Source organism: Meles meles, chromosome 8 (genome assembly GCF_922984935.1).
Source record: "Meles meles chromosome 8, mMelMel3.1 paternal haplotype, whole genome shotgun sequence".
Classification (NCBI taxonomy): Eukaryota; Metazoa; Chordata; class Mammalia; order Carnivora; family Mustelidae; genus Meles; species Meles meles.
The window spans coordinates 114,289,191-114,312,158 of NC_060073.1; the positions used below are offsets into that span (position 1 = coordinate 114,289,191).

The window sequence follows — 22,968 nt, forward strand, 5'->3', positions numbered from 1 at the left end:
CTGATCTACTACTTTTAGGTTCTCTCTTTGCTTAGAAGACCCCTTTCAATATTTCCTGTAGAGCTGGTTTGGTGTTTGCAAATTCCTTCAGTTTTTGTCCTGGAAGCTTTTTATCTCTCCTTCTATTTTCAATGATAGCCTAGCTGGATAGAGTATTCTTGGCTGCATGTTTTTCTCGTTTAGTGCTCTGAATATATCATGCCAGCTCTTTCTGGCCTGCCAGGTCTCTGTGGATAAGTCTGCTGCCAATCTAATATTTTTACTATTGTATGTTACAGACTTCTTTTCTCGGGCTGCTTTCAGGATTTTCTCTTTGTCACTAAGACTTGTAAATTTTACTATTAGGTGACGGGGTGTGGACCTATTCTTGTTGACTTTGAGGGGGGTTCTCTGCACCTCCTGGATTTTGATGCTTGTTCCCTTTGCCATATTAGGGAAATTCTCTCCAATGATTCTCTCCAATAGACCTTCTGCTCCCCTCTCTGTTTCTTCTTCTTCTGGAATCCCAATTATTCTAATGTTGTTTCGTTTTATGGTGTCACTTATCTCTCGAATTCTCCCCTCATGGTCCAGTAGCTGTTTGTCCCTCTTTTGTTCGGCTTCTTTATTCTCTGTCATTTGGTCTTCTATATCACTAATTCTTTCTTCTGCCTCATTGATCCTAGCAGTGAGAGCCTCCATTTTTGATTGCACCTCATTAATAGCTTTTTTTATTTCAATTTGGTTAGATTTTAGTTCTTTTATTTCTCCAGAAACGGCTTTTATATCTCCAGAGATGGTTTCTCTAATATCTCCCATGCCTTTTTCGAGCCTGGCTAGAACCTTCAGAATTTTCATTCTGAACTCTAGATCTGACATATTACCAATGTCTGTATTGATTAGGTCCCTAGCCTTCGGTACTGCCTCTTGTTCTTTTTTTTGTGGTGAATTTTTCCGCCTTGTCATTTTTTCCAGATAAGAGGATATGAAGGAGCAAATAAAATACTAAAAGTGTGGCAAAGACCCCAGAAAAATGCACTGTAACCAAATCAGAAGAGACCCCAAATCGTGGGGGTAGGGGGGAGAAAGGGGATAAAAAGAGGTTCAGAAAAAAAAAGAAAAAAATTAAAAAAGAAAACAAATAAAGAAAAATATAAAAAAGAAAATATATATATATTAGATAAACTAGTTAAAAAACATTTAAAAAGAAAAGGGTAAAAGTTTAAAAAAATTTCAGCAGAAGAAGAAAAAAGAAAGAAAAAAATTGAAAAAAAAATTAAATTAACCACAAGACTAAAGAATCATGAGGAGAAAGCCATGAGTTCTGTGCTTTGCTTTCTCCTCCTCTGGAATTCCGCTGCTGTACTTGGTATTGAACCTGCTTTCCTTGGTAGGTGAACTTCGTCCTGGCTGGATTTTTTGTTGATCTTCTGGGGGAGGGGCCTGTTGTAGTGACTCTCAAGTGTCTTTGCCTGAGGCAGAATTGCACCGCCCTTACTGGGGGCAGGACTAAGTAATCCGCTTGGGTTCGCTTTCGGGAGCTTTTGTTCCCTGAACGCTTTCCGTAGTGTTCCGGAGGACGGGAATGAAAATGTCGGCCTCCTAGTCTCCGGCCTGGAGGAGCCGAGAACCCGGGGCCCCACTCCTTAGTGCGCCCCCAGAGGACAGCACCCAATCACTCCTGTATCCCCGGCCTTTGGCCATGCTCCAAGCTCAGCAAGCCTGCGACCTGTTCAAGGTAACCCCGAGCTGAGAGCTCAGTCCTCGGCTCTGTCTCTGTAGCCGGCTTCTCCGTTCTAATACCTGCGAGCTCTGCGACACTCCAACACCCCTGATCGTTTTGTGACCCTGCGGGACCTGGGGCCACACTGACCCCACATGGGCTTCACCCCGGTTTGGCCTCTGGAGCAATGTCCCTCAGTGGAACAGACTTTTAAAAGTCCTGATTTTGTGCTCCGTTGCTCGGCCACTTGCCAGGAGCCGGCCCCTCCCCCCGCAGTCTATCTTCCCGTAGTTTTGGATTCACTTCTCCACCAGTCCTACCTTTCAGAAAGTGGTTGATTTTCTGTTTTTAGAATTGCTGTTCTTCTTCTCTTCGATCTCCCATTGGATTTGTAGGTGCTTACAATGTTTAGATAAGCTATCTAGCTGATCTCCTGCTACCTGATGTAGTCTCAGCCTGCTGCTTCTCTGCCATCTTGACTCCTCCCCCATAAGTATTGATTTCTAATACTAAAATAATTTGCTTTCAAAATCTATCCCTTTGATGGTTTCTATTAGTCTACTTGTTAGCTCGGCTTAAGCTTTTCTGTTATTTGTAACTTCCTTTATCCCACATCCAAATCCAACCAACATTACTTAGTATACCTTTTATATTCCTAGAGAAGAACTTTACAATACCTACAAAAACTTTACAATACCTACAATACAAGAACTTTACAATACCTACAAAAACTCCTTAAGGAGTTTTAGTAGAGAAGCCCTGTATGTAAACAGACAAGCGTGTGTATATGTGTATTTTAACAGCATGGTGGACTGAGCACACATCTTTACTTTTTATCCCTGCAGAACCCTATTAAAATGACAATACACAGAAAGTTAACCCATACCAGAGAGAAGGGACTTCATGAGCAGATTAATTTTATCTCATTTTTGGAAAACCAAAAATAGATAGTTACATCCTGTTGGATAAAACTGTGTAGAAGACTTGCCTCGCCACACTTCAGAGGGGCTCCAGTGAGAGAGCTGGTTTGTCACTGGGACTCTAGAAAGCCTATCCAGTTGGAGTTAGCAATTTGAAAGAACTGGAAGGAGAATGACCATAGTCAGTGGGGTTAAGTATATGTAGGAAAGCTGTGACAGTTGTCTGCCCTATCACTTAAAGTCCCAAAGCGACAGGTAGATGGATTTTTACCATAGATCAAAAATTTGCTCATAGATGGATATGTACTCTAAGGGGGAAAAACCCTGATGACTTCTCTCTTTTTTAAAAAATTAAATGAACTATTTGGAAACGCTAATTCTTTTGCAGATTTGGTGCTCAACAGTAAAAGTCTCTTAATTTTAGTATTTGAAAGACACCCTGCTTGATTGCTGGCTACCTAACCATATCCCCGCCAAAAGTCTCTTGATTATCTAATTCCACACACATTACAAAGCTCCCAGACCATCTTCCCATTCATGTGTGAGAACAATGACGAAATAGGAGACTTACAAAAAATCCCAGGATACTCCAACTAGTTCCCTGAAAAATTGACACAGACCTTCATTTTTTTTTTTTTAAAGATTTTATTTATTTATTTGACAGAAATCACAGGCAGGCAGAGAGGAGGAAGCAGGCTCCCGCTGAGCAGAGAGCCCGATGCAGGCTGGATCCCAGTACCCTGGGATCATGACCTGAGCGGAAGGCAGAGGCTTAACCCACTGAGCCACCCAGGTGCCCCCAGACCTTCATTCTTATGTATTAATGCACAAGCAAGGATCAGTTGATATTTAAGAGAAATAAATGATGTAAAAAAAAAAAAAGAGAGATAATGAGAAAGGAAAAAATGAAGGAAATAAAAATGGTGATCAGTTTAGATAAGATCAGTATGTTGAATGGCTCTAAGTGGGTATATTTGGAGATAAAATGGTACCTCCTGCAACAGAAGGTATGACTGCACAGTTACGTTTGAAAAGTGGTTAGAATCTGAAAAGCTAACCAGGAAAGCCATGGTTCAAATATAAGGATAATTAAAATAGTTCTGAGATTCAAAGAGAACACATTTTATCTTAAGTCTAGAAACATTCTGTTTCAGGTGGTTTAGGGGATGACTTCTAAATAAGGATGCATCATTTTAACATATTACATGGCCCTATAAATGGATAATCTGCAAAGTCAAACTAATGTAAATGAAGGTATTTTCTCACATTTGAATATTTAGATCAAAATAATGTATTTTTAAGTAAAATAGTATAGAAGAACTTACAAATAAAAGCACTTCTGTTAGCCCCTCCTACTCTTCTCTACCCTCATATCCTAACGGCAACCATTTAACCATTTTTTGTTTTAGATCTTCAGTAGTAATTTCTGTGTCTCTGCATAATATGCTTGGATAATTATCTTTCATTTACCAACTTTAGAAGTGACCTGTTGACTTTCTGCAAAGAAAATTGAGAGCTTATCTTGCTTATCCCTTACACAGTATCATGTGGGATTATTTTTTTAGTTCCTCTATTTGTTACCTTCTTTCTTTCTTGTTTTTGTTGTTGTTACCTTCTTTCTTTTAAGGATATTTAAGGCTTTGTTTCTTGTTCATCATGCTAACATAACATTATGTGACTTCTTAGTATATATGATGAGGATATAAATATCCCTACCCCCCTCTTTTTAACCTATCCTTCCAATCTTCAAATCCACAAATCCCATCACATCTACTATTACACTGCCAATATTCACTTGGAGGAGTGTCTCAGATATCCTGAACAGAAGTCCTTTATTGAATATGTGTGTTGTAGATATTTTCTTCAGACTGGCCTCATTTCATTCTTAAAGGTGTTTTTTGATAATGAGAAGACTTGAGTTTCCTTAAATCCGATTTATCGCTTGTTCTTTATGGTTAGTGTTTTCTGAGACCTGTTTAAGAAATATTGCCTAGGGGCACCTGGGTGGCTCTCAGTTAAGTGTCCAATTCTTGATTTCAGCTTAGGTCATGATTTCCGTGTAGTGAAAACCAGCCTCATGTTGGGCTCCACACTCAAAGTGGAGTCTGCTTGAGATGTGCTCTCTCCCTCTGCCCTCCCCTCTTTGTGCTGTTCTTCTCTCTCTAAAATAAGTAAATAAATCTTAAAAAAAAAAAAAAAGAAAGAAATGTTTGCCTAAAAAGGTGACATTCTCAATTTCAGTTGCCTCATAAGAAGACCAACTAGCCACTATCCATAGAAAGCACTCATATGAAAATCCCAGAGACAAGGACCAGAGAGACAAGGACCACATTAGAAGGATAAGAGGAGGGTTTTCACTTTGATCACATCACTTGGCACAAGGCAGCCCTAAGGAGCCCACTGGGCCTTTCCTTTCCCCAGTGGGGAATGAGATCCCAAGGTGGACACCCGACTCACCCAGCACAGTATTACATGTCAAATATTTGAAATAAATCTGAGGGGAATGTTTATGTAACCTGAAGCCAGAAGATAGCCTTCTGTTTTGTTTTTTTTTTTTTTCTAGAGGCTTAGTTGCTTTAGTTGTAGATTGAGATCCAATATTCATCTCAAATTAATGTTTGTGTATGATGAGAGGTATGGACAAAGTTAATTTTTGTCTTTATGGATAACCAAATGATTAAGTACCTTTGCTGAAAATGCCATCCTTTCCATAATAAATCACAGTGGTGCCTTTTTTAAAATCATGTAATCATATATGTGAAGTGTTTCTATAGTCTCTATTCAGTTGTGTTGGTCTATTTGTCTTTGAGTCAATACCATACTGTCTTAGTAACTGTAGCTTTATCAGAAGTACAGGTATATGGCAGTATAGTCCTCCAACTTTGATGTTCTTCATGATTGTCATAGCTATTCTAAGGCTTTAGCATTTCCATGTAAATTGTAGAATCAATTCATTAATTTTAAAAAAATTATTATGGAGATTGTATAATTGGAATTGAATTGAATCAGTAGGTCAGTTTGGGAGAAAACTGAATTTTTCTACACTGAGTTTTCATGAACATGGTGCATATCTTTATTTATTAGATCTTTAAAAATTTTTCTCCCAGGGATGCCTGGGTGGCTTAGTTGGTTAAGTGTCTGCTTTCTGCTCAGGTCATGATCCAGGAGTCATGAGATCAAGTCCTCCATTGGGCTCCCTGCTCAGCGGGGAATCTGCTTCTCCCTCTGCATGCTGCTCTTTCTCTCTCTCTCTGACAAATAAATAAAAATCTTAAAAAAATTTTTTTTCTCCAGAATGTTTTGTAGTTCGCAGTGTAGAAGTCTTAAACATCTTTCATTTTACTTCTGGGTATTTGACAGTTCTTGACACCACTGTAAGTGGTATTATTTTTAAATTCTATTGTCTGATTGTTCATTTCTAGTTTATAGAAATGTAGTTTATTTTTATGTGCTGATCTAATATGCACTTATTTCTAATTACTTTTTAATAGATTCCTTTGGATTTTCCACTTAAGTATGTCATTCTTGGATGATAACTTCTACTTTTTTCTTTGCAAACTTTATACCTTTTATTTCTTTATTGCACTGATTAGACCTCCCAGTGCAAGATGGAATAGAGGCAGTAATTATGGACATTCTTGCCCTTTTGTTGAACACAGAAGGCATGTAATATTCCACCATTAGTTAAAATGTTACTTGTAGTTTTTTTGTAAAAACTTACCATCACTTTGGGGGAATTTAACTTTATTCCTAGTTTGCTTTTTATTCTTGTTTTTATGAAAACTCTGGGTGTTGAATTTTATCAAATTCTTTTGCTGTGTTTACTGTATGATCATTTGGTCTGTTTTCTTCATTCTTTTTATGTGGTTAATTTCATTGACTGATATTCAAATGTTAAACCAGCCTTGCATTCCTGGAAAAAATTCTACTTCACTGATGTTTTATTACCCTTTTGATATATCCTGGATTTGATCTGATAAACGTTATTGACACAAATGAACAAACCTGTTAGAATTTCTAGGAAAAAAAAGAGTTTCTTTCAAGCCCAAGTTAGAATAGCTGTCCTGGATATAATCTTCACAAAGAAGAGAGTGCTTTGATAAGGGAGAACATTTGGTGTAAGGTTATATTCATTTTATACATAAAGAGTTACAAATTATTAGACAAAGAACATTTTAGGAAGTTGCAGACCTTAAGTTTCTAGTATATGCAGGGCTTAGACTTCAGTTTTAGAGGAATCAGGGAAGTTTCTTCTTTCTCTTTTATATTAAGAATGTTCCTTTCTGGTTATTTTCTTTAACAAAACAGATATACAGTGTGTACTCAGGGAAGAAATAGAATCCATGCTTTGAAGTTTTGCCTAGTTACTTTCACCTTGGTAAATGTTAAGGTGTAGCCTCCCATGGAGTCCAGGAACAGGACCTATAGGCATTAAAAATAGAAAATTTCTTTTATCAACTTTCATTTAGGATTTTTGCATATTTTCTCATGAATGTAATTTTTCTTTTTTGTCATATCCTTCCCAGCTGTTGATATCAAGATTATACTGGCCTAATAAAGAGAGTTGGGAAATACTTCTGTTATATTATCTGAAAGAATTTGTGTGATTAATGCTATTTCTTCTATAAAGAGGAGAACATGTTGGCAAGATATTGTGTGTAGGAGTTTTCTTTATGAAAGATTTCTAATTAGGGATTGCATTTCTTTAATAATACAGGACTATTCAAAACTGTATTTCTTCTTATGACCATTTTGATGTTTCTTTTCAAGGAATCTGTCCATTTTCTTAAAATTGTCAAATTTATTTGCCTAAAATTGTTTACAGTCTCCTCTCACTATACTTTTAATGTCTATAAGATCTGGGGTGATATTGCTCATATGTGTTTTCTCCTTATTTTTCTCTATCTGTCTTAATCTTTAATAAAAGAAAAAAAATCTGGTTTTGGCTTTGTTGGCTCTCTCTGTTTTAACTTTACATTCATTAACTGATGATCTTTATTGTGTTTTCCTTCATTTTTTGAGGGAGTTTGATTTGCTGTTCTGTTTCACACTTCTTGAGAGGGAACATTATATCTTAGATTTTACACATGTATTCTTTTTTTAAGATTATTTATTTATTTATTTCACAGAGATCTCAAGAAGGCAGAGAGGCAGGCAGAGAGAGAGGGAAGCAGACTCCCTGCTGAGCAGAGAGCCTGATGCGGGGCTCAATTCCAGGACCCTGAGATCATGACCTGAGCCGAAGGCAGAGGCTTAACCCACTGAGCCACCCAGGTGCCCCCATTAATTTTTTAATAATATATGTATTTAAAGCTATTAAGTTCTCCCTGAGCATTCCCTTAGATATATCCCACAGGTTTTGATGTCATATATTTATTACATTTCAGTTTAAAATATTTTATAATTTCCATTGTGATTTTTTTGATCCATGATTGATTGATTGATTTAAAGGATTTTATATTTAAGTAATCCTTCTACCCAACAAGGGGCTCAAACTCACAACCCCAACATCAAGAGTGCATGCTCTACCAAATGAGCCAGCCAGGCATCCTGACCTGTGAGTTATTTAGAAGTGTGTTGTTTATGGGTTCCTGGGTGGCTCAGTGGGTTAAGTCACTGCCTTTGGCTCAAGTCATGATCTAAAGGTCCTGGGATAGAGCCCCACATTGGGCTCCTCGCTGGGTGGGGAGTCTGCTTCTCTCTCTCCCTCTCCCCTTGCTTGTGCTTTCTCTCTCAGATAAATAAATGATTCTTTTGAAAAGTATGTTGCTTAATTACCAAATATTTAGGAGTTTTCTAATTACTGTTCTGTTATTGGTTTTCAGATTTAATTCCATCAAAGTCATTATTTATATGATTTCAATAACTTGAAATTTGTTGAAACTTGCCTGGCCTAGAAAAAGTCTATTTTTGGAAATGTTCCATGTGAACGTGAGAAAAAAATGTATACTGACATATTTAGGTCAAACTAGTTAATCATTTTATTCACATCTTTGGTAGCTGTGTTAATCCATTTGGGCAGTTATCACAAACTACAATAGACTGGGTAGATTATAAATAAGAGAAATCTATTTCTTACAGCTCTGGATTCTGGAAAGGCTCAAATCATGGCACCAGCAGATTTGGTGTCTGGTAAGGATCCGCTTTCTAGTTCACAGGTGAACAGTTGTCTTCTTGCCATGTCCTCATGTAATAGGAGGGGTCAAGCATCTCTCTGAGGCCTCTTTTCTTTCTTTCTTCTTCTTCTTCTTTTTTTTTTTTTAAAGAGAAAAGGGAGGGCTAGAGGGAGAGGGAAAGAGAGAATCTTAAGCAGGCTCCATGCTCAGCATGGAGCCCAACATAGGGCTTGATCTCATGAGATCAAGGACCTGAGCTGAAATCAAGGAATGCTTAACCAACTGAGCTATTGAGGTGCCCCTGAAATGATCATATGGTTTTTATCCTCTCTCTTGTTGATGTGATGTTTCACATTGATTTTTGAATGTTGAATCACCTTTGCAACCGAGGAATAAATCCCACTTAATCATTGTATTTTTTTAATTTATACTTGGACTCAGTTTGCTAATATTTTGTTGAGGGTATTTGCATCTGTGTTCATCAGAGATATTAGCCTATAGTTCTCTTTTTCAGCAATATCTGTCTGGTCTTGATATCAAGGTAATGCTGGCCTCATAGAATGAATTTGGAAGTTTTCTTTCCTCTTCATTTTTGGAATAGTTTAAGAAAAATAGGTATTAACTCTTCTTTAAATATTTGGTAGAATTTGCCCGTGAAGCCGTTTGCCCCTGGAATTTTTTGGGGGGGGGGGGAGTTTTTGATTACTGATTCAATTTCTTTGCTGGTTATCAGTCTGTTCACATTTTTTCTTTCTTCTTGTTTCAATTTTGGGAGCATATATGTTTCTAAGAATTTCTTCATTTCTTCTAGGTTGTCCAGTTTGTTGGCATATAGTTTTTCATAATATTCTCTTATAATCCTTTGTATTTCTGTGGTGTAAGCTGTTATTTCTCCTCTTTCATTTCTGATTTTGAGTCTTCTCTCTCTCTCTCCTTATTTCTTCCTTCCTTCCTTCCTTTCTTTCCTTCCTTTCTTCCCTTCCTTCTTCTTTCCTTTTTTTCTCTCTTTTTCTTTCTTTTTTATGAGTCTGGCTAAAGGTTTATCAATTTTGTTGCTCTTTTCAAAGAACCAGCTTCTGATTTCATTGATCTATTCTACTGGGTTTTTTCCCCCAGGTTTTAAAACTTTTATTTGCATATTAAAAAATTGTGCATTCCAATAATTAAAATCATTTGAACAAAAAAAATGGCACTTTACAGCTTGTAGAACACGTTGGACCCACTTTCACTGTTGTCCAACCCAGCTTCTTTGTTTACCAGCATACAGGTTCTTTTCCTTCCCTGCCAGCCAAACAGGCAGATGGGCATGGCGGATGTCTTCCTTGTGGGTAGTTATGTTTTGATGTGAGCTGCACCATTTCCACAGGCAGTTGCTGTGGGGCTTCACATTTTCATACTGGTGTTGTGGGTTACTTCTCTCAGAATTCATCTGAGTTGACATAAGCATAGTGGGGCAGGGCGACGTTTACCAAGAGTTACTGAGGGCTTGGGGGGGCATAGGACATAAGAAGAGTGTTACCAAAGAAATAGTTTTCTGAGATAGAAGAATTGTTTGGAGTAGTCTGCCTAAATATTGTGCTAACGTGAATAGTAGATCGGGTTTGTAAGTCAGTGGCATTACTACAGGAATGAGGTTTCTGTAATGATAGTAAGATAATAATTATTTAGTGCTTTCTTGTGCCAGAAGTTGTTCTAGGAGCTTTACAAATATTAACTCATCAATTCTTCACCATAGCTGTATGAGATACCCACTGTCATTCCGGTTGTTCAGCTGAGAAACTGAGTGGACAAGCTAAGCAGCTTGTCCACGGTCACATGGTTAATGGGAACCCAGATACTACTGTGCTGGACTCCGTGTTCTTAACCAGCGGGCTGTTTTGTCTTTCTCCCGGTTCACTCTGGCTGCATAGAAGTGACTCCACCAACATTCTGCGTATTTGATTTATAGTTGCTAATGTAGTTCCACAGTTAAGAGTAAACCTCTTTGTGAGAATAAAACCGGTATTGCCTAGCTTGCCAAAGCAAACCCTGAGTGGATAAGATTTCTAAAATCCAGTTTATATGCATAAAGTCTATTTTTATGGTTTTCACTCATTTTGCCCTAGTTAGGCACAAAGCTTTAATTAGAGGTAGAAAATCCAATTTTGACAATAGAATCTTATGTGCTTGAACCTTTAGAATGTCGCTGTATTCCAACACTATAAAGGACTGATCGATATCAGAAGACAAGGGGAGCCACGTCAGATAGTGAAATATATTGATCCTAAAGAGGTGAGGACAGTGTTTATTCATACGGCATCTGTGTTTTCCCTTCAAAATGTGTGAGTGCTCTATAAATGTGTTTGTGTTTCTTTTTAAAAAACTTTTTGTTAAGTGTGACCCACACATGGAAAAGTTCATAAAACACAAATGTGCAGCTCGGTGGGTCATCAGAGTCCCCTGTGTAGCGATCACCCAGATGAGAGTCTCAGACGTCAGACCCCTGGCATGTGGCACTCTGCACACCTCTGCTCATTGCGGCCAACTCCCTGCTCCCAGAAGGCAACCACCAGGTTGAATTGAAGCTTTGTTGTTCTTTTTTTCCAGTCTTCTCTATTTTTGAACCTTGTGTAAATGGAATCCTCTGGCGTGCTTCGCTATTTTATCATTCAACCTTGCGTTTGTGTAGCTGAATTCTATTCATTTTCTAAAAAATAATGATGGTTATTTAATTTTATGACTATACTACTGTTTATTCATTCTACAGTTGGTTGACATTTGTATTGTTTTTCCAGTTTGAGTCTGCTACAAAGTCTGCTTTTGGGAATATTATTCATCTATCCTGTGCACGTGTGCATGGATTTCTGCTCCACCCAGAAATGGAATTTCAAATTATTTTCCAAAGTGACTGTACAATTTGTATTAACCATCATCAGTCTTTTGGAATTCTTGGTGCTCTGCATCCTTACCAATGCTTAATATTATCAGCTTTTTTTTTTTTTAAATATTATCAGCTTTTTAAGAACAGTCCTCCCTTTAGACATATTTAAATATGTCTCCCAGCACCTGCCTTCTTAGTTCTCTATCTGAGGCTTTGGGCTGAAGTCGTCAGGCTCCTGTGCAGTCCCACTCTGAGTGAGTCCACGCACACTCTCCTTCCTACTCCCCTCCCCACCCATTCACACCTCAGGGTCCATACAGGTGCTGGGGCCTGTTGGAAGTCAGGACTCCCTCAGCAGTGAGAGGACCCCCATGTCTGTGCTGCTCAGCCTCACTGTCAGTACTGCAGGGCGGGAGGTCTGGGATGGACCAGGGGGATTCGTTGCCTCCTCCACTGTTCAGGCTCCAACTCTTACGTATTACCACTACAGTGAGTGATTAAAAGTTTTCTTTCCCTTTCTTCTTGTTTCCCTCATTGGCTCTTCTGACACCTGACACCTCAACAACCATTCTCCCAGGTCCGCTGAGCTCCTGACAATTTTTTTTCATGTCTTTTATGTGTATATTGTCTCTTACTCTTACTCTTCCGACCTTTAAGCAGTTCTTTATGTGTTCTTCATACAAACCCTTTGTTGGTTTTCTGTGCTGCACATGTCATTTTTCGTTCTGTGATTTGACTTGTAACTTTTACGTTCTTCCCACCTTTTTTTTTTTAATCATGACAATTATCAAACATATACAGAAGTACAAAGAGTGAAGTAATAAACCACATGTGCCCGTCCCCTAACTTCAACAATTACCAATTTATAGCCAGTCCTGCCTCATCTACATGTCCACCCTCTTTCCCCAATCCCTAGGTTAATATTTTGAAACAAGACTTCATTGTTGTGGTGAACAGTGTTTTGGTGAACAGCGTTTTGGTGAACAGCGTTCTTAATTTTAAAGTAGTTTAAATTATCAACCTTTTTGTATATGGCTGGTGCTTTTTATAAACTGCACTAATCCTGAAGTCCTAAAAGTATTTTCCTATATTATATATAAACTTTACCGATTTGCCTTTTCATATTTAGATCAGCAATACATGTGGGGTTGATATTTTGTGTACGGTGTGAGGTAGAAATCACTTTCATATTCTTCCCTATAGATATCCAAATGATGAAACACTGTTTTTTTTTTTAAAGATTTTATTTATTTATTTGACAGATGGAGATCACAAATAGGTAGAGAGGGAAGCACAGAGAGAGAGGGGGAAGCAGGCTCCCCGCTGAGCAGAGAGCCCGATGCGGGGCTCCATCCCAGGACCCTGAGATCATGACCTGAGCCGAAGGCAGAGGCTTAACCCACTGAGCCACCCAGGCACCCCAGAAACACTATTTTTTAAAAACATAGTCCTTTCTCTACTGCTCTCCATGTCACTTCTATCATAAATCCAGTAACCGTTTTTGCATGGGTCTCTTTATGCATTTTCTATTCTCTTCCATCGTCTATGTTCCACCCTTGTCATAATTATTGTAGGTTTGTATTAGTATAGGTTTAAAACAAGCGTTTTTATGGTAGAAGAGTACTCCCATTTTGTAATTCTTCAAAAGGACACTTCCAAGCTATTGTTAGGTGCTTTGTATTTCCATGTAAATTTTAGAATTGTCAGTTTACACACATAAAATCCTCCACCGTCGGGAAAATAGTGGACTAGGGAGCTCTTAGAGTAACTGTTAGAATCACCTTTATTGGAATTCTGGAATCCAGTAAAGGAAACATAGGGCAGCTAGGAGAACGCTTCATGAAGAAAAAGGCTGCTAAATTCATGAGGAAGCGTTGTCGGGTTTGTGTTCACCCACCCAGCCTGCCTCAGGCCTCAGCTTGTTGGTAGCTATGGAGACAAACATTCACATTCTTGGTGTGGCTTTCTGGGGCCAAGGGGTCAACTAGAGATCTTATTCTCAAAATTTGTTGTTGTGGACTTTAACCTCTCTGGCAGTTGCTGTAGGGATCTGCACAGAGGCTTGCCTTTGTTTCTCCTCACTGCTGCCAGGCACCCCCAGGGCTGGGCCAGCTCCCCGCCCACAGACAAGACGCAGGGGGTGCCAGACAGGTCAAGAACAGGCAGACCCAGAGCCTGGGAAGGACAAGACTGAGGATGAACATACAGGGTGTCTGAATAAGTAGAGAGTATATTAAAAAATAAATTAGTGATTGTCAGGTGCTGGCTGGAGAGGGAGAGAATGGGGAAATGGGGAGTGACTGCTTAATGGGTATGTGGGTATGGGGTTTCCTTTGGAGTAAAAAAAAAATATTCTGGAAATAGACAGTGGCTAAACAATGTTGTGAATGTATCAGATGCACTAATGGTAAATTTGTGTTGTGTGTATTTGACACAATTTTATTTTATTTTTTAGAGAGAAGGAGTGGCAGGAGAGGGGCAGAGGGAGAGAGAAAAAAGCTTAAGCAGACTTCATGCCCATTGTGGAGCCTGATGTGGGGTGCAGTCTCACAACCTTGAGATCATGACCAGAGCCAAAACTGAGAGTCAGATGCCTGACTGACTGAGCCACCCGGGTGCCCCTAACAAAATTTTTAAAAATATTTTTTAAAAATTTTGGAATTTTAATTGGGATTGTATTGAATATTTATATCAGTTTGAGGAAAATGGACTTCTCAACTCTTTTGAGAGCTCCAGTCCATGAACATTTATAGGAAACATGGTGATGTACTGCCCAGATTCCTCTTCACAAGGAAGAGTTAGTACCCAGTTCAATCCCAGGGACTGTGATCAGCAAAGAGCCCCCAGCTCTGAGCATCTTGTTTCTACCTTATCTGGGGAGAACTGCCTCATGGTCAGTCAGGTATTTCCAGGGCAGTTCATATCCAGTAACCAAGCAGTGTAGGGTAGAGTAGGGAAGGGGACATAAAATCTGACCTGAGGTAGTCCAGTTTGGCAATATTCACTCTAGAAGCCCCAGGCTTGGATCGCCCTGCATAGTAACACAAACTCATCCTTCCTCTTCTTTTCTAGGTGTTGATCCCTTATTAACATGTGGCACCCAAATGTTGTTTCAGTATCTTCTTCTGGAAATCCCATTCCATAACATTATTTAGTTCTGTAATTTCTCTCAACAATACTTTATAGTTTTCTGTGTAGAGGATTTGCACATTCTTTCTTAGATTTAGACCTTGCTTTTTCAAGCTCTTTTTAAATAGTAATTGGAAAATTTTTACTAACTTTGGGGCACCTGAGTGGCTCCGTTGCTTGAGCATCCCACTCTTGATTTCGGCTCAGGTCATGTTCTAATGGTTAATGGGGTTGAGCTCCGCTTCATCGTCGGGCTCCATAATCTGTGGAGAGTCTGCTTGAAGGTTCTTTCTCTCTGTCCCTCCTCCCACTCATGAACATTCTCTCGCTAAAATAAATAAATCTTTAAAACAAAAATTTTTACTGATTTTTGTTGCAAATACATAGGAAGACAAGTAATTTTTGTTTCTTAGCTTTGTTCAGCAACTTTGCTCCCTCATTTATTAATTCCAATAATTAGTGCATAGATTCTTTTGGATTTTCTACACGAATAAGCATCCCAAATTCAAATAATGAGTTTAATTTTCCCTTTCCAAATATACAATTTATTTCTTTTTCTCATACTTCCGCATTAACTAGAGCCTTCAGTAAATTGGTGAATACAAGTGGTAACCACTGCCATTCATGATTTCAAAAGGAGAGGGCTCAATAATCCATCAAGTATACGGTATGCTATAGGTTTTTGTGTAGAAAACTTTTATTAGAAAGTTCGCTTCTCTCTTTGAGCAAAAACAAGTCTTTCCCCCAATCCAAAAAAATGGATGTTAAATTTTATGACATTTCTCTGCTCTTATTGAGATATTATTATTGTACTTGAATGTTAAACTATTTAGCATTTCTGGAAAATACACATTTTGGTCAAAATGTCTTATCCTTTTCAAATATCATTGAACTTAGTTTGCTAGCACTTTGCTTAAATTTTTGTACCTACATTCAGGCAGACCATGTAATTTACTTTCTCATATTGTTTCTGTCAGATTTTGGTATCACATTTAGGTGGCATAGTAGAACAGGTTGAGAAATGTTCCTTCTCGTATTGTGTGTTCTTTCTTCTGTAAATGGAAGGATTTACCAGGGAAGCCAGTTTACTTGGTGGAAAGATTCTAAATTACAGAATCAGTTTATAGTTATAGATCTATTCCTATCTTATATTTATTTTTGTTCTAGATTTGATAAGTGTACTTTACTAGGAAGTTGCCCATTTCTCTTAAACTTTCAAGTTTATTTGTTAGAATTCTTTATAATTCTTTAATGATCTTTCTAATGTCTTAGAATCTATTATAGTTTCTCCTTATTTTCTGCCTATTCACTTTCTTTCTTTCTTCCCTTTTTTTTTTTTCCACTGAGGCATTTTATTTGCACATATGTATTACATCCCTAGAAAAAGAATCCCAGGATTTTCCCTCCTGTGTGTTTTCGTCTTGCTTCTTCATGGTCCATGATGCCAGCTGAAGTTGTCAGTACAATGAAACCAAACTGGTGGGACGGGAGCAGGTTATTCTGCCATTTTTCTAGATCTTTCAGTTGTACATCAAACCTGGGGCTGATCACTCCACACTTGTTCAACCTGCCTGTGAGGTTCACAACAATCTTCCCAGCTCTGTGATCATCAATGATTTCAAATTCGCCAGTGTAACCGTGCTTCATCATCACAGGGAGAAACCGGACGATGACTTTGGAGCACGGCCTAATAAGAACCTGGCGTTTGCCTCTCTTTTCAGCATTGTTGATGCTCTTGAGAGCATCTGCCAGGACATTCATGCGCACCATTATGGCGGCAAAGAAAGATGGCGGAAAGAGGACCTCTTTCTTCCCTCTTAATTGTATTTATTAATACAGCATACTCTGTTACATTACTTTCAAATTTACAACATACTGATTCCGCAGTTTTATATATTACTCAGTGCTCATCAAGATTAGTGTAGTGTAGTCACCATACTATATCATTACCGTGTTACTGACTATGTTCCCTATGCTGTAGTTTTCATCTCCATGACTTATTTATTTTAAAACGAAGTTGTACCTCTTAATCCCCTTCATCTATTTCACTCATCCCTTCACACATCTCCCCTCTGGAAGCTACCAGTTGGTTCTCTGTATTTAGAGTTTTGAGAGAGCAGGATGACGGCAATGGAGTAGGAGGACCCTAGGTTTGTCTCATCCCACCAGTACAAGTAGATGACTATCAAAACGTCCTCGATACCCTAGAAATCGACCTGAAGAGCAACATAACAAATTCCACAACTAAAGGAAGAGAAGAAGCCACACTGAAGAAGGTAGGAAGTGCAGAGACATGGTTTAGAGGAAAAATAGTTCACAGGCACTGTGAAGTGAGCCATGGTCATGGAGAAGGGAAAGAGCTTACAGGGGAACACACAAGGAAAATGTTTCCCCAAAGCTATTGGCTTGGAAAATGAAAGGGACTGAATTTTGTGGGTTCCTGTAACCACCAGGGCTTAAAGTCTGGAGTTTTAAAGGTCAGCAGGCTTGGCTGGGGTAGAGCCTAGAAGGCACTGCTACTCCTGGAGAAAAGGCAGGCAGACAGTCCAGGAGCAGACAGCTTGGAAACAGCAATCTGAAGATGAAAATGGCAATATTATGTTGGTTATTCAACATTGGGTTCATTATTCTAGGTCTCTTTTTTGTATAAAATTAAGAATCAGTTTGTCCATATCTACCAAATAACTTGGGATTTTGATTGAGATTGGATTGAATCTATAGATTAAGAAGAGTGGGCACCGTGACAGTATTGAATCATTCTATCCAGATACATTGAATATCTGTCCTTTCATGTAAGTCTTCTTTTATGGGCGCCTGGGTGGCTCAGTCAGTTAAGCATGTTCCTTCTACTCAGGTCATGATCCTAGGGTCCTGGGGTTGAGCTTTATGCTCCACAGGGTCTGCTTCTCCCTCTGTCCCACCACATGTTCTCTCTCTCTCTCTCTCAAATCTTTAAAAAAAAATAGATCTTCTTTTATTACCATGTTGTTTTCTTCATAAAGATTTTTATATATTTTGTTAGATTTATACCTCCATATTTCATTTTTTGTTGTTAATATAAGTGGCATTGTGTTTTGAATTTCAAATTCCAGTTGTTTGTTGCTGGTATATAAGAGAGCAATTGGCTTTTGCATGTTAATGTAGTATCCCCCAACATTATTATAGTTGCTTCTTTTTTTTTTTTTTTTTAAGGTTTATTTTTTTGACAGATAGAGATTACAAGTAGGCAGAGAGGCAGGCAGAGAGAGACAGAGAGGAGGAAGCAGGCTCCCAGCCAAGCAGAGAGCCCGATGCGGGGCTCGATCCCAGGACCCTGGGATCATGACCTGAGCCGAATGCAGAGGCTTTAACCCGCTGAGCCACCCAGGCGCCCCTATAGTTGCTTCTTTCTGCCAGGAATTTCTTCATTGATTCATTGGAATTTTTTTTTTTTTTTTTTTTTTTTTTGGAGGTAGAACAAACGCATTCTCCTTTATTGTTGGTGGGGATGTAAAATACTCATACATCTACCCCATGATCGAGCAGTTTAAATCCTGAGTATTTACCCAAGGGAAATGAAAACATATGTCCATAGAAGATTTATCCAAAATTATTCTTAGTGGCTTTATTCATAATAGTCCAAAACTGGAAGCTTAAGTGTTCATCACTGGGAGAATGTGGTAGAGTCACACAATGGAATACCACCCGTAATCCAAAGGAACAAACTAGTAATATGTAAAGCAGTTTGGATGAGTCTCAAAGTATCATACTGAGTAAGAGAACCCTAATACAGGAGTTCCTATTGAACAGTTCCTTTCTATCTTAGCCCGTTCAGGCTGCTATAATGAAAACACTATAAACTGGGTGGCTTATAAGCAATAAACATTTATTCCTTACAGTTCCAGAGGCTGGGTATTCCAAGACTAAGGAAACTGTAGACTGGGTGTCTGGTGAGGGCCTGCATCCTAACAGCTGTCTTTTTGCTGTGTCCTCACATGGAGGAAGGGATGAGCGAGCTCTCTGGGGCTCCTTTTGGAAGGGCACTAATCCGTATAATCACCTCCTAAGGGTCCTACCTTCTTTTTTTTTTTTTTTTTTTTTATTTATTTTTTTCAGCGTAACAGTATTCATTGTTTTTGTACAACACCCAGTGCTCCATGCAAAACGTGCCCTCCCTATTACTCACCACCTGTTCCCCCAACCTCCCAACCCTGACCCTTCAAAACCCTCAGGTTGTTTTTCAGAATCCATAGTCTCTTATGGTTCGCCTCCCCTCCCCAATGTCCATAGCCCCCTCCCCCTCTCCCAGTCCCACCTCCCCCCAGCAAACCCCAGTTTGTTTTGTGAGATTAAGAGTCATTTATGGTTTGTCTCCCTCCCAATCCCATCTTGTTTCATTTATTCTTCTCCTATCCCCCTAACCCCCCATGTTGCTTCTCCATGTCCTCATATCAGGGAGATCATATGATAGTTGTCTTTCTCCAATTGACTTATTTCACTAAGCATGATACGCTCTAGTTCCATCCACGTCGTCGCAAATGGCAAGATTTCATTTCTTTTGATGGCTGCATAGTATTCCATTGTGTATATATACCACCTCTTCTTTATCCATTCATCTGTTGATGGACATCTAGGTTCTTTCCATAGTTTGGCTATTGTAGACATTGCTGCTATAAACATTCGGGTACACGTGCCCCTTTGGATCACTATGTTTGTATCTTTAGGGTAAATACCCAGTAGTGCAATTGCTGGGTCATAGGGTAGTTCTATTTTCAACATTTTGAGGAACCTCCATGCTGTTTTCCAGAGTGGTTGCACCAGCTTGCATTCCCACCAACAGTGGAGGAGGGTTCCCCTTTCTCCGCATCCTCACCAGCATCTGTCATTTCCTGACTTGTTAATTTTAGCCATTCTGACTGGTGTGAGGTGATATCTCATTGTGGTTTTGATTTGTATTTCCCTGATGCCGAGTGACGTGGAGCACTTTTTCATGTGTCTGTTGGCCATCTGGATGTCTTCTTTGCAGAAATGTCTGTTCATGTCCTCTGCCCATTTCTTGATTGGATTGTTTGTTCTTTGGGTGTTGAGTTTGCTAAGTTCCTTATAGATTTTGGAGACTAGCCCTTTATCTGATATGTCGTTTGCAAATATCTTCTCCCATTCTGTCAGTTGTCTTTTGGTTTTGTTAACTGTTTCCTTTGCTGTGCAAAAGCTTTTGATCTTGATGAAGTCCCAATAGTTCATTTTTGCCCTACTATTATTGTATTATTATTGATGTGTTTCTTTGATTTTGTTATTAATTGGTTGATATAGTTGGCTGCTCCCACGTTAGGGGCATAGATATTTAAAATTGCTAGATCTTCTTGTTGGACAGACCCTTTGAGTAGGATATAGTGTCCTTCCTCATCTCTTTTTATAGTCTTTGGCTTAAAGTCTAATTGATCTGATATAAGGATTGCCACCCCAGCTTTCTTCTGATGCCTATTAGCAAGGTAAATTGTTTTCCACTCCCTCACTTTAAATCTGGAGGTGTCTTTGCGTCTAAAATGAGTTTCTTGTAGGCAACATATAGATGGGTTTTGTTTTTTTATCCATTCTGATATCCTGTGTCTTTTGATTGGGGCATTTAGCCCATTAACATTCAGCGTAACTATTGAGAAATATGAATTTAGTGCCATTATTAGCCTGTAAGGTGGCTGTTACTGTATATTGTCTCTGTACCTTTCTGATCTACTACTTTTAGGCTCTCTCTTTGCTTAGAGGACCCCTTTCAATATTTCCTGTAGAGCTGGTTTGGTGTTTGCAAATTCTTTCAGTTTTTGTTTGTCCTGGAAGCTTTTGATCTCTCCTTCTATTTTCAATGATAGCCTAGCTGGATAGAGTATTCTTGGCTGCATGTTTTTCTCGTTTAGTGCTCTGAATATATCATGCCAGCTCTTCCTGGCCTGCCAGGTCTCTGTGGATAAGTCTGCTGCCAATCTAATATTTTTACCATTGTATGTTACAGACTTCTTTTCTCGGGCTGCTTTCAGGATTTTCTCTTTGTCACTAAGACTTGTAAATTTTACTATTAGGTGACGGGGTGTGGACCTATTCTTGTTGACTTTGAGGGGGGTTCTCTGCATCTCCTGGATTTTGATGCTTGTTCCCTTTGCCATATTAGGGAAATTCTCTCCAATGATTCTCTCCAATAGACCTTTTGCTCCCCTCTCTGTTTCTTCTTCTTCTGGAATCCCAATTATTCTAATGTTGTTTCGTTTTATGGTGTCACTTATCTCTCGAATTCTCCCCTCATGGTCCAGTAGCTGTTTGTCCCTCTTTTGTTCGGCTTCTTTATTCTCTGTCATTTGGTCTTCTATATCACTAATTCTTTCTTCTGCCTCATTGATCCTAGCAGTGAGAGCCTCCATTTTTGATTGCACCTCATTAATAGCTTTTTTGATTTCAACTTGGTTAGATTTTAGTTCTTTAATTTCTCCAGAAAGGGCTTTAATATCTCCAGAGAGGGTTTCTCTAATATCTTCCATGCCTTTTTCGAGCCCAGCTAGAATGTTCAGAATCGTCATTCTGAACTCTTGATCTGACATATTACCAATGTCTGTGTTGATTAGGTCCCTAGCCTTCGGTACTGTCTCTTGTTCTTTTGTTTGTGGTGATTTTTTCCGCCGTGTCATTTTGTCCAGATAAGAGGATATGAAGGAGCGAATAAAATACTAAAAGGGTGGCAAAGACCCCAGAAAAATGTGCTGTAACCAAATGAGAAGAGACCCCAAATTGTGGGGGGGAGAAAGGGGATAAAAAGAGGTTCAGAAAAAAAAGAAAAAAAATTTAAAAAATAAAACAAATAAAGAAAAAATATAAAAAAGAAAAAATATATATATTTAGATAAACTAGTCAAAAAACGTTAAAAAAGAAAAGGGTAAAAGTTTTTAAAAATTTAGCAGAAGAAGAAAAAAGAAAAAAAATTGAAAAAAGAAAAAAGATTGAAGTAGCCGCAAGACTAAAGAATCATGGGGAGAGAGCCATGAGTTCCGTGCTTTGCTTTCTCCTCCTCTGGAATTGCGCTGCTGTCTTAGGAATTGAACCTACTTTTCCTTGATAGATGAACTTCGTCCTGGCTGGATTTTTTGTTGATCTTCTGGGGGAGGGGCCTGTTGTAGTGACTCTCAAGTGTTTTGCCCGAGGCGGGATTGCACCGCCCTTACCGGAAGCCAGACTAAGTAATCGGCTCAGGTTCGCTTTTGGGAGCTTCTGTTCCCTGATCGCTTTCCGTAGAGTTCCGGAGGACGGGAATGAAAATGGTGGCCTCCCAGTCTCCGGCCCAGAGGAGCCGAGAGCCCGGGGCCCCACTCCTCAGTGCGCCCCCAGAGGGCAGCACCCAATCACTCCCGTATCCCCAGCCTCTAGCCGCGCTCCGAGCTCACCCAGCCGGCGACCAGTTCAAGGTAACCCCGAGCTGAGAGCTCAGTCCTCGGCTCTGTCTCTGCAGCCGGCTTCTCCGTTCTAATACCTGCGAGCTCTGCGACACTGCAACACCCCCGATCCTTCTGTGACCCTGCGGGACCTGGGGCCACGCTGACCCCGCGTGGGCTTCACCCTGGTTTAGCCTCTGGAGCAATGTCCCTCAGTGGAACAGACTTTTAAAAGTCCTGATTTTGTGCTCCGTTGCTCCGCCGCTTGCCGGGAGCCGGCCCCTCCCCCCGCGGTCTATCTTCCCGTCATTTTAGATTCACTTCTCCGCCAGTCCTACCTTTCAGAAAGTGGTTGATTTTCTGTTTCTAGAGTTGCTGTTCTTCTCTTCGATCTCCCGTTGGATTTGTAGGTGTTTGCAATGTTTAGATAAGCTATCGAGCTGATCTCCTGCTACCTGATGTAGTCTCAGCCTGCTACTTCTCCGCCATCTTGACTCCTCCTCTCATTGGAATTTTTAATATAGACAGTTATGTTATCTGTGAACAAAGACAGATTTTTTTTCCATTTCAATTTGTATACCTTTTATTTCTTTTTCTTATTGAATTAGCTATGACTTCCAATATGACATTGAATAGAAGGGGTGAAGGACATCTTTGCCTTGTTCCTGATCTTAGCAGGAAAGCATGCAGTTTCTCACTAATAAATATGATAGGTGTGTTTATTGTAGATATCCTTCATCAAGTTGAGGAAGCTTGTCTCTATTCCTAGTTTGTCAGAATTTTTATCATGAATTGGTATTGAATTTTATCAAATACTTTTTCTGCATTGTTGATATGATCATATGATTTT

At 39.2% G+C, this 22,968-nt stretch overlaps 2 protein-coding genes across 2 annotated transcripts in view; one reads left to right on the plus strand and one right to left on the minus strand.

The window, feature by feature from the left end:
* C8H11orf65 (chromosome 8 C11orf65 homolog) overlaps positions 1-22,968 on the plus strand; it is a 71,240-nt gene that overhangs the window by 21,248 nt on the left and 27,024 nt on the right. Inside the window, exon 4 of the mRNA XM_046017378.1 lies at positions 10,917-11,009. Within this exon, the coding sequence (XP_045873334.1) occupies positions 10,917-11,009 (93 nt within the window). The remainder of the gene's footprint in view (positions 1-10,916; positions 11,010-22,968) is intronic.
* Positions 16,055-16,522, minus strand: LOC123949764 (40S ribosomal protein S15a-like). The gene has a single exon (XM_046017380.1). It carries the CDS (start codon positions 16,495-16,497, stop codon positions 16,105-16,107), a length of 393 nt encoding a protein of 130 aa, XP_045873336.1. The 5' UTR covers positions 16,498-16,522; the 3' UTR covers positions 16,055-16,104.

Excerpts from the sequence above, each read along its gene's own strand:
- LOC123949764 (XM_046017380.1), bottom strand. The coding sequence starts at position 16,497 with ATGGTGCGCATGAATGTCCTGGCAGATGCTCTCAAGAGCATCAACAAT.